At 28.6% G+C, this 12,768-nt stretch overlaps 1 protein-coding gene across 1 annotated transcript; it reads right to left on the bottom strand.

Annotated features, from left to right (window-relative positions):
- Nucleotides 1-2,264: 2,264 nt before the first annotated feature.
- On the bottom strand, nt 2,265-3,376 carry LOC129286629 (acidic endochitinase-like). Its single transcript, XM_054922594.1, has one exon. It carries the CDS (start codon nt 3,330-3,332, stop codon nt 2,445-2,447), a length of 888 nt encoding a protein of 295 aa, XP_054778569.1. The 5' UTR covers nt 3,333-3,376; the 3' UTR covers nt 2,265-2,444.
- Between the last annotated feature and the right edge of the window lie 9,392 nt (nt 3,377-12,768).

The raw sequence follows: 12,768 nt of genomic DNA, 5'->3' as shown, positions 1-12,768 counted from the left end.
AGTCACCCAATGTTGTAATTTGATTTACAACACCTGATGCTATAACTATTTAATTTTTTTTTTTTTCATTTTACTCATTTGCAACATCGGGTGACCTGTCACCTAATGTTGTAAGTATTTTATTTTTTTTTATTTTTAAGGACTTACAATATCAAATGACCTATCATCTAATGTTGTAAGTCTTTTTTTATTTTTTTAATTGAAAAGCTTACAACATCGAGTGACTTGTCACCTGATGTTGTAAGTCCTTTTTTTTATTTGTGTTTTTAATTTAAAACACTTACAACATCGGGTGACCTATTACTCAATGTTGTAAGTGTTTTATTTTTATTTTTTTCTTTAATTTGAAGCACTTACAACATCAAGTGAATAGTCACCTGATGTTGTAAGTGACATTTTCAACGGCAGGTTAGTTTACACCTGTTGTTGAAATTGTTTTCAACATCAGTTGTAATTTTACCCGATGTTGAAAGTACAACAGCCTCTGCAAATATTATAAAAGTATCACCACCTCTACTTTTTACAACGTTCGCTTTTTTACCAAAATCTTGTACTAGTGATGATTGGTATTTCATACTTTCATATAATATATAACTCTAATTTGGTCTTATTTTAAATAATGTTTATTTATTTAATGGCAAAAACTTGGGATCCCATTTAAAAATAAGTTTGAGATATTAATTAATCAGTTAATTTGGGTTTAAAATTCATTGATGAAATTGTCAACTTTTGCATCCATTATCTATACAATCCTCTTATACTTAAACTTCTTTTCAAATGGGATCTCAAGTTTTCACTATTAAATAAATAAACATTATTCAAAATAAGACTAAATTAGAGTTATAAAGTATATGGAAGCATAAGATACCAATTGTTTAAAAACATTGCAAAAAAAGGGCAAAAATGTTATTTCACAAAATTATGAGTCATTCACCGCGGCACCAAAGATGCATTCACCATGACAGATCATACTGAGGATAATTTGATCTATATAATAATCAATGTTTTACACATAAACAATGGTGGTAATTTGCTCTGAATTTTAAATTTTTCAGTCTAGGATGCTACTCACACAATAGTTTAGACTCTGTGGTGCTCATTAGAGATGACACATTAGCAAGAGATTGCCACATCAACATTTTAACTAGGCCCCACTTGATGAACTGTAATGATGTTAATAGTGAGTTAATGGTAGGGTTTAATTTTCTATGAATTTAAAAGTTTATGGTCTATTTTGCACATTTTAAGAGTTCAAGCCCAGAGCACTTTTTATGCAATACTTCAAGGTCCAAAATACTCATTAACCCTTCCTGATTTAATTGATAATGCACTAACTATTATGATGCATGTCAAAATAATTATATGAAAGTTGAAGATGAAATTATGTTTATATATGTGTATATATATATATATATATGGGTAAATGAATAAATTACTTCTTAAACTTTTATGTCTAGTAGGACCATAAACCTTAAACTTGTTTATTATGCAAATTTTCCTCAACTGTTGAAAAATGTGAAATTTGGCCCTTACCATTAACAATTGTTAAATTTGATCATTAATTAATTAAAAAAGATAGAAAAAGATCTCAAAAATCATAGAAAAAAGACAAAAAATTATAATAAAGGATCTAGAAAATTACAAAAATGACCAACAATTATAATAAATGACCCAAAAAATATAAAAAAGGTCATGTACTTTTTTGGATCTTGCATTATAACTTTTGAGGTTCCTTTTTATCATTTTTTGGTTGATCAATGGTTAAATTTAACTTTTGTAATGGCAATAGCAACATTACATCATTATCAAAAGTTGAGAGAATAATTTACACAACAAATGAATTCAGAGTCTATGATATAATTAGACCTAAAGTTTAGGGTGTAATTTACTCTTTTATAGAGTGCTCCTATATGTTTGTACACGGGGGCGCCCAATTAAAGAGTGCTCTTGTATGTTCTCCAAAAAGTCATATTTTTTTCTTATATATGAGAGCGCTTTTCAAAAAGTGCTCCTGTAACGCTTACATACAGGAACACTTTGGAAACCACTCCTATATATTTTGGAGCATTCGATATGGAAACGCTTTCAAAAACTTAAAAAAAGCGCTACTATAAATATATTTTGTAGTAGTATATATATATATTAGTTTCTCCCAGTATCCCTAGCGTCAATAGCTATGAAACTAATCAATCCTTGAAAAATTTGAGTAACATTTAAGAGGTTAGTCTCTCCAAAACAATACTCTCTGTACACACTTTTAGGAATTGAACTCTAGAACCATACTTAAGGATGCATATTTTATTTCATATTATTGCCTATTGCATGCAGAAGAAGTTGTTCATATCGGTTCATATCATCACTCATGCATGTGGCTTACAATAGTAGGAGCAACTGTAACCCTACTGATCTGCTTCTTATTCATAAGCTTAGACCTAACGAATTCTTTAGATAGAACCGAGAATGGCCTTGCTATATCGACTTTTGAGATCGTTGAACCTGTCCCAAATCATGACTCCGCCGTATTTCGGAGACCCCTTGATCGCCGGAAGAACTTGAGAGTTCATAACATTAACCGGAATAAACCCACTGCCGGCTGCAGCCTGCGATGCCGGAACCCCCAAGAACACTTGGCTAGCTTGCACGGTGGTCCATCGTTTCCATGCATTCACAAGATTGTTAATGTTCCCATTTGCATATTGGCATGGAGGATTGTTATAAAACTGAACCCAAACGTAGTTGAACAAGCCAGTGTTGACCGCAGAGCTCAAGTGAGAGTCTGGGAATGGACATTGTGGCGCGGCGGAGAGTATCATCTTCTGGTTGAACTTCTTCAGAGCTCTTGCAAGTTCATCCCAGTGCTGGCCGTTACCGGCCTCGATGTCGAAGTCGACGCCGTCCAAAACGGCGTCGCCTAATGGCCGTGAATCGGAGCTTCCTCCGAGGAAGTTGTTCCAGATGTAGTTAGCAAGCTGGTTGGCCTCGGCGGCGGAATTAAGAGAGTAGCCACCGGAGCCACCGCCGATGGAGAGAAGCACTTTGATGCCTTTGGATTGGCAAGTTTTGATGCCGGCGCTTATGCCTTTGCAGGTGCCGGCGGCTGGATTGCAGTGGCCGGCGAGGTTAAGTTGTGGGGTTTTTCCATTGCCGAAGGTGGATAAGAAAGCTATGTTAACGAATTTGTAGTTTCCAGTGTTGCAAGCGTCGGCGAGGGAGCCTTCGCCTCCGTTTTGGCCCCAGTAGATGGCGATTCCGGCAGCTTGGTAGATGTCGAAGAAGGAAGAAATGAGCAAGAGAGGTAATAGCAAGAGAGAAGCATGATTAAGCGAAGCCATGTTTTTTTGATAGATTGCTTTGCTTGCTGTTTTGAGAGAAGAGAAGGACGGTATTTATTGTGTTCGTGGTGAGGAAAAGTAAGAGAGAGTATAGTTGGATTGACGAGGACTTCAACCCATTTATTCGAGGGAAAGCACAGTGCCTAGTTTCGCTTTCAGCCCTTTGATTTTTTTTTTTTTCCACCAGTATTTTTATTTTTTATAATTTTAAAAAGATTATGTTATATTTATTTTTTAGGTTCCTATAATTTTAGTTCTTTAGTATTTTTAATCCTTAAAAATAAAATTGGATGAAACTGTGAGGACCAAAGATTATATTTTTATTTTATTAAATAAGTATCTTAATTATAATTATTAAATTTTATCTATATTTAAAAAGTTATTATGATACAAGTTTTTTTAAATTTCAAAAAAATCATCACAGTTAGAACATTCATCATTCTTTCAATTTCTTCTTTGGGATAATATACTCTAAAAAATTTGATGTTGAGTAATTTTTAACTATTATATGATAAAATTTTTTATAGCTGTATAATTAAAGATTTGTTTGTTTAAAATTAAAAAGTAACTTATTTTTAGATAATCAGATATTTTACAAAAAGAGGTAATAGCCCTTTTTTTAAGATAAAAAAATTCATTTTTGAATAGTTTAAAGATTTTATAAAAAGAGATTTATTTTGTAAAAAAATTATAAAAAACAGATATTATCTTTTGCTTGGTTACAATAATAAAAATGTAATTATTAGTTAATTATTTTAAAATTTTATAATATTTATTTTTTTTATAAAAATGAGTTATGATTTAATTATTTTAAAATTTATAATATATTTGTGTATTTTTTTAATTTTGATTATTTTTAAAATTTTAAACAAATACATTAAAACTCACAACATAGATTTTATTTATTTTTTTATAAAATAAGCTAAAACAAACATATTCTGAATTAAATAATTGTTATTGTATTATGATGAGACACACTTGAGTTAGTAAATTGAAGTAGATCCAAATATGAAAGACGTGCCTTGTAGGGAATGTATTGCTAAGAGATAGCAATGTTGAAGAGAATTGCTGATGGACATGACGAAGTCGGGCTGATTGATAAAATGAACAAAACGGTGGCCGCTGTGACTACTATTAGAATTATTATTGTCATCTCAATAACGATTTTACACGAGTGTTTCTTATCTTCCCCCCCCCCCCCCCCAAAAAAAAAGATGAGTTTTCCCTCTCTATGATTAATTTTTTTCTTTATACAATGATAATGTTCTAGATTTGGGTCTATTACTAATTCTTATTTTAATATTTTTCTAATAAAAATAATTTATTACATTTTTACGATATTAGAAATTATATGTTTTTTATCAATTAAAATTAGCTTAAGTGATAATTAAGAACTCTAGTCATTTAACCAAGTAATTAAAGGTTCAAATCTCAACTTTTGTATATGTAGGTATTTAGTTGGCAGATGCGTTTACCATTTGCCTTTTATACTTCAAGAAAAATAATATCTACAATTGGCCGAATTTATTCCTTATGCTATAAAAAAAAATTATATGTTTTTCAATCAACTGATCAGTTTAGATATGAAATCACCCTTTTTTTTTTATCACCATTACTGCTCAGTTTTAACAATATTTTCTAACTTCAAAAAGTATTAACGGTAATTTTATTTTTTAAAAAAAATTATTTTGTAAATCTTTAACTTTCTATAAATTTTTAATTTTATTTTTGTGTTAAATAAGTTATTTGTTATGAGCAAAGGGTGCCTTTAAGATTGTCAAAGATGGCGGTTTCTAATTTTGCATAACATTGACACTTGTCCATAAGAAAAAACCGAAAAAGATAAATCTTTAACGCTCAATTCATTCATGGAAAAGACAATGAATGAAAGAGGGACGCTGTCCCAAAAATAAAGTTATTAAAAAATGAAATAAAATTTTATTTACTTAAATTGATATAATATAGTATATTTTTATTGAATAAAGTATGAGTGAAGTGATACACCGATTTAATGTAATAATTTCTTAATTTTTTGAAAAGACAAATTGCATATTGAAATGTTAATAACAAGTAACAACTCTTATAGGAAAAAACTATATATATATATATATATATATATGAATTTTCTCTAGATTTAACAAAGATTTAGCATTCAATTTTATCGTGGAAAAATTAGACAAATGTCTTTTATAAAAAATAAATGAATTAATAATAAAAATATTTACAATTATTTCACCAAAAAAATAGTTAAAACTACAGTAATAATAATATTTTATGGGAACTTCTAGGTTGACATGACTGGGAGAATGATAAGTAATGTCATAAATTTCGGCGATAAACATGGGGGGATAGGACCGCATGCATTATTCTAATAAGATAGCAGCCAGACCACATCTTTCCCACTTTCTTCTTTCATTGCATTTTCTTGAAAAAATGGGTATCTCTACTTTCTTTTCCACCATTTTTCTCCACTTTTTCCATTTTCATCATTCATTAATTTTTTTATTTAAAAAAATTATTTAATAAAAAAATTTGAATGGTGAAGATGGAGGAAGTGGAGGGAAAAGGAGGAAAAGAAAGGAAGAGACCTCTGATCCTTTTCTTAATCGGCCAGACCACATCTTCCCCACTTTTTTCTTAATCGGATCAATGTGCATTTCTATCCTCAAATTTTTTTTAAGAAGAATTGAGTATCTTATATTCGTAAGTGAAATATTTTTTTTTTCAAAATTATTTTTCCAATGAGCAAAAAATTAAATCATTTTCGTTGGTCATCCATTAGTTTTGTGGTTTTCTGCTTACATAGCATGTACTTGTGGTTCGCGCAGAATGACAAATAGGACTCTGATTATATATTTTGATGATAATTTATCTCTAAATATTTTTTTAAACAAAATGCTGGGCACCCTGAATTTTTTTTTAAGAACAATGAACACCATAAAGTCTTATTAAAATAAAATTTAATATATATTGTTAAAATATTAAATATTTTAACATTTAATAATTTAACTATTATTCTTCATAAGTATCATCCAAAATTGATAAATTATTTTTTAAATATTATTAGTTTAAGTTAATTTTTTAAAATTTATAGATGACTTGTAGTTTGTTATATACCGTAATATTTTGATATGTTGCAATTTTGTATTGAAAAAAATGAATGAACCTCTAAAGAGAAATTTTTTTCCCTCATCTCTCCATTATTCTCTTGTTAAATAGTTTTTTTGGAAGCATATTAATAGGACAAGAAATATCTTCCAAATAAGTTTTTCAATGTATTAGATTTGGGTGGTGGAATATTTTAAAAATAGATCATTAGTTAACTAAAAAATTACTAAAAAAGACCTAAAAATTTAAAGAACTTAATCAATATTAGAACTATGATTGATATATTAAAAATTACAAGTCATTTATAAATTTTTGAAAAACTAGTTTAATATTTATAAATAATTTACAATTTTTGGATAAATATTTATAAATACTAAAATGTAAATTACTGAATATAAAAATATTTAATATTTTAATAATATTTATTAAATTTTATTTTGTCATGACTTTAGAATACCTAGTAATCCTTGAAAAAGACTTCAGAGCATGCAATACTCATGGGAAAATTTTTTTAAAGCAAATTAACATCAAAAGTTGTGATCATAATCCTACCTATCATTGTGCATTGGCCTTAAACACATGCCACATCAGCATAAAATAACAAAGTTATTAGCTAACCAATGGAAGGGGTTTTTTGTTACTCAAAAAAAGTAGTTAAAGGAAAAAATGGCTCACTAATCAGTATAGGGTATTCAATACTCTTAAAAAAAATTTAGAGATAAAAATACACCTTAGTCCTTTCTTAATCTACTTATTTTATATGATTTAATTTGGTAAGTTTCCATACACAGCTTAATCTTATAGGATGAGATCATTTATTTACTTAGTCTTATACATTTACTATATTTTTTTCTAATTAAATCAAAACAAGTTAATTTTATAATGTATTAATAATATTAATAATAAGATTTTATCATAGAATAATAAATAATTTGTACAAGATTCATATGTCTTAATTTAATTAAAAACAAGCATATTAAATATATAAAACTAATAAGGTTACCAAACTTGCAAGTTTAAATAAACTCGTAATACGAATGTAAACTCAAATTGCAAAGCTGAATCTTAAATTCATAAGAGTTTACATATCTTAATAAAACATTAAAAGTATATAATTAAATAGTTAAAATATAAAATATGATCAAAATTTTATTTGAAGTATATTACAAATAGAAATTATTGAAACTAAATCCATCTACATTGATATATTATTGTACAAAATATGAAAATTTCAAAATAAGGCAACTTAATTTTGGTATTTTTTTTTTCTTTTTCATTAATATTATTTTTTTCTTTTTAAGTTTTATTTTTTTTTTGAACTAGGTCCAAGTACTTCTAAGAACTGAATTTTACATAGTATATAATTAACTCACTCAACTCAATTAAAAATAGATTAGCTTAATTAGTTTAATCTAATTCAAATTTATGAACAAGTTGATATGTTTTTGTAAGCTAGAAACGTAAAAACAGTAAATTCAGAAGTCATCTTATGAGCTTAATTGAGTTTATATCTAATTTGAGTTTATGAGTGATTGATACAATTTTATAAACTAGAAATATAAAAATTATAAACTTGTAAAGTTAGTTTGAAAATTTGACAACAATGAGATTAAGTATGTATGTCTTTAAAGTTATAAGTTTCTCTTTATTTCCTTTTTCTATCTTTCGAGAAACACTCTCATTGGGGTACAGTGAATGAATCATGAATGCCCTAATCCTTGAGTTTCTCATTTAAAATTTAATACTTTCAGAAAGTACTTTAAATATTTTATATAAAAAAATATATTATATATGTAATGAAAAGTCTACATAACTATCACCTAAGTTCGTGTTTTCTTCTTCTTCTTCTTCTTCTTTTTCTAATCTCGATCTAGAAACACTTATGTTGAATATAATGGGTAGAGTATATGACTTTTTTTTTTTTTTTGAGTGGAAAGAGAGTAGATGCCTTTAATCTGCGAGTTTCTACTTATTAAAATTTTAAATTTCTAGAAACAACGTTTAATTTTTCACAAAAGCAAATATATTATGAGAGTTTGGACAAGTATTCATAACTATCACTTTTGGCGCTTATCAGAATTGTATATAATCTGAGAAGTACATAGAACATGACTAAAAATTCAATATTTTAATGAAAAAAATCAATATCTTACGTGATTCATCAAATGGATGGCATGGAATTTCTTTCACAATTTGGGCATGCAAGAACATAATTTTGGATTAAAATGTGGTCGCAAAAGGAGGGGACAAGCAAGGGACACAGCCTTCCAAGTTTTAAATTTGTTTTACTGACAGTTTTAAACTTTTTCTAATATTATATAAATGTTACATATTTTCAGTCTCCCTAAAATTTATAAAAACTTTATAGTTTTTTTTTTTTTAATCTCAGCCCCTTCTTATTATTAAATGTTGGCTCCATCCCTATGTAAAGATTTCTAGAGTCCAGAAACATATCTCCGGTGGCGATATAGAACGTCTCTTCCATTCCACATGGGAGCCTTGGATTACAGTGACGAATCAAGGGCTTGGTTTCACAGCAGATAACACATTTTTCTGAGAGAATGTGTTGGCCTTAAATGGTTCAAAGCATCTTTATGCGCATTAGGCATGTCAGAAGAGCAAGTTCTTAGTTAGAGTATTGTGGTTTCTCAAAATTTTTACCTCAATTTCCTTAGATAACTGAGGCTAAACCGCTTAATGGGGCACTGATTTTTATATTGCATTAGAAGAAATGGGACGAGCAGAATGCTGAAACAGTAAAGTGTATTAAGGGCTTGATAATTCACATTATTTATGTAATTTTACCTCATTTATCTTGGATTTTTAGCACGTACTTTGATGTGTTTAGGTTTAATTGGTTGTAATTAGAGAGCAGATATATAAAAAATCTTAGAAAAAATTTAAAATTTATTGCATAGTTTTCCACAAAAAAATTGAATATTTTTATTCCCTAAGTTCGTGTGCTATTTAATTTTCATGTTTCATGTGCAGGTGACATGTGATTTAATTGTATACGACTTGAATCAATTAGCCACCATTTAAAGGACACGTGGCATCTTTAAAGATTGGAGAGATTGATTTTAATCCAAGGGTGGTGGTTACTCAATAAAAGAGAAAAGAAGTAAAGGGATAGAGTTTAAAAATCCCATTTTCTTATTTTCTTTGAGGATTATTTTATTATTTACTTAGTTGGCTATTGTAACATCCTATTTTTGTTTGACAATTTAATTTAATAAAAATTATAATATTAAGTTTTTATTTGAGAATTTAATTTAAAAAAATTATAAGGTTTAATTAATAATATAACTGTGTTTTGAAGAAAATTGATGTTAATGATTTTCATCACCCTTCTTATGTAAAGAAGGCTCAATATTTAAGCTCATTGTGAGTTTCACTAAAGTAGAGAAGAGATCACCCTTCTTATGCATCTTCACAAAACAATCTTAATAAATCAACGTTTTTGAATTTGTTCATCATTTGATTAGGCTTAAATTTAGTCATAAAGTTCATAATATCCAATTTGTCTTTTGCAACGGTTAGGTCATTCATTAATTTTTTGATTAGATAATTATTAACATTGTCATTTATAATAGCTGTTTTTGCATTATCACAAAGTAGCATTGGTAAATTTTTATTTTTAAATTTGTTCACCATTGGATCTATTTGAAATTTGGTCAACAAGTTCGTGACATCCAAATAGGTATTTTCAATGGTTGGATCTTTGATTTTTTGTCTTATATGAAATTTATTAACTTCATCCTTCAAATGAGATTTAACTTGAAATCCTAAATCTAATAAAGAATCTTTATGGTTAAATAATGAACTACAGACTTAGAGTGGGTTTAGTTAGATTCTTTAGGGTCTAATGAATTTAATAAAATTAATGAAACTTCTAAATTGATTAACAGAATGAATTTAGAGTGTTATATTATGTCATGGGTAGCATTAGATATATACCTATGCTTGGTAATAAAAAACTCTACAATAGTAATTGTAGATTAATATTTTATGGCTATTATGCATAATTGGAGACATTGTGAAAGTATGTTTTGAGTGCCCTTTTGATTGAATCAAGGGGTGGAGGTAACTAAAAATCTAAATTCCCTCGTATAATAATTCTAGCATTTATTGTATATTGTTATAAATTATGTTCTTGAGAAAAAAGATGTAAGCATAAACTCTGTGTGTGTGCGCGCGCGTGTGCGAAAAATGTATGTACATGTGATTTATGTATTGCAAGCTTGAGAGATGAATTGGAGTATTGAATGTGATGTATTATGAATTATTGAGAAATATGTGATATGCATATGTGGTAAAAATAATGAGAATATGAGAATGGCATGATCATAAATGTGATGTACATGTGTGACATAGATGGGTGAAAGTTCACCCTGTGGCTCGGGATAGTATATTTAAGTCCAATGGCATGGACAATATGTAGGTAGCACCTAGATTTGTTTGGCTATGGCACCAACTCTGACAGGGGTTGGGTGTGGTTCTGACTTAGCCGATAATACTTATTCTGAGAGTGGATATGTGTACCACCAATTATATGACACCTTATGAGCAAGGAATTCATAGTCTAAGTTTAAGGAGCGGTGACTTTTGGCTAGGTTACCCCTTAAATTTTGAAGAGCTTTGGACAAGTTAAAATATCTAGATTCATTTTTGTTACTTGGTAGCCCATAGGCTTAATCAAAAAAAATAAGAAGGTTATAAGGTGGTAGATAATCATGCATGCATATTTATGTGAATATATGGTGTTATAGGGAAATATGTGGTATTATATGTGATTTTATGGTTTGAGGTGTGGGATTGTTATGTTTACACAACCTTAAATACTATTTGAGGAGTCTCTTCGTTACTAAAATGCTTATCTTACTCCTTGTTGCTAATGTTTTTACAAGTGATACTTTGTAGGCATAAAGGAAAAAGAAATTAAAGGCACACAATTAGTAATTACTTGTAATCCCTTAATGTGTATGTGTAGAAGATTTATGTTGTGTATATTTATATATTACTAACTAAAACTATTAGTGTATATTAATTGTCAGTATATGTTTTTTATAGGTTAAATTAGCCAACTCTTTCAGTATAAGTCCATGAGGCCCATGGTTAGTTAGTTAAATAAAAAATGAACTTAATTATGCTTGTTAATCAAAAATATAATGGGATTATACTTGGATGCAGGCAGATAAGTGGTGGATGTTAGTGATTTAACTAATCAGCAGGAGCTTATAGCTTTTAATATATCTTTTATCCCTTATTTTCGTCAATCATTTAACTCATTTTTCATCTCCATAATTTTAAAAATATGATCTTAATCCATACAAATTATTTTCCGTTCTCTCTTACATTTTTTTAAAATTTCTACCCAATGTCCCCAATTTTTTACAAGTGCATTATTTTCACTCTTTTATTTGTTGGGGAAAGATTCAATTTTATTCTTAAACTTTTTTTTGAGGAGTGCTGAATATCATGTATTGATAAGTAGAGCAATTTTTTCCTGAATCATTTTTTCAAAGAGAAAAAAAACCCTTTTTCCAATTAAAAGCCCATTAACTTTGTTATTTTCTACTAATGTAGCATGTGGTGGTGTCCACGCATAGTGATAGGTAGGATACTGACCATACTTTTTAGTACCAATTTGCCCCTTTAGCTCCTTTACCAAGAGCAAGCACCATGAAGTATTAAAATAAAATTTAATAAATATTGTTAAAATATTAAATACTTTAATATTTAATAATTTAAATATTATTATTTATAAAAATTTATTAAAAAATTATTCTTTTTCAAATATTAACAATTCAAACTAAGTTTGCAAAAAATTATAGATAATTTGTAAATTGTATGTGAAGATTTGTAAATAATAATAATATCCACAAATAAGTTATAGAAAATGACTTTATAAGAAAATAATAATATTCACCCTCCCCCTTCATAAAGGGTAATACCCCACAGGTGTCTCTATTGGAGTAGAAAGTGGGACTTTCTTGAGCCCATTTACTTAGGCGAGGATGCATGGCAATACACCATTCCTATATACACCTTCTAATGATCGAATTCCCAATGATATGGCATAACACACACCCCTGGGGTTCGATCCCATAACCTCTCCTACTTAAATAATTTTTTTTACTAGTTAATTGAATTGATTGATTGAGTATAATTTGCCCACTCTGCATGTCTATTATTGACTTTTTTTCTATGTACCTGAAATAATATACCTTACTTATTAGGTGGTTGTACTCACCTCTCTCTTAACATATTATAGGTTGTAACTCTAGTAGTCAAAGGGGAGGCGTTGGGGGCTAAAGATTAGTTGGTC

Source organism: Prosopis cineraria, unplaced genomic scaffold, assembly GCF_029017545.1.
Source record: "Prosopis cineraria cultivar Desert tree isolate PC_DT_omini unplaced genomic scaffold, ASM2901754v1 PC1, whole genome shotgun sequence".
NCBI lineage: Eukaryota > Viridiplantae > Streptophyta > Magnoliopsida > Fabales > Fabaceae > Prosopis > Prosopis cineraria.
Note: the sequence above shows the minus strand (reverse complement) of the source record. Positions and strands in the feature narration are given on the sequence as shown.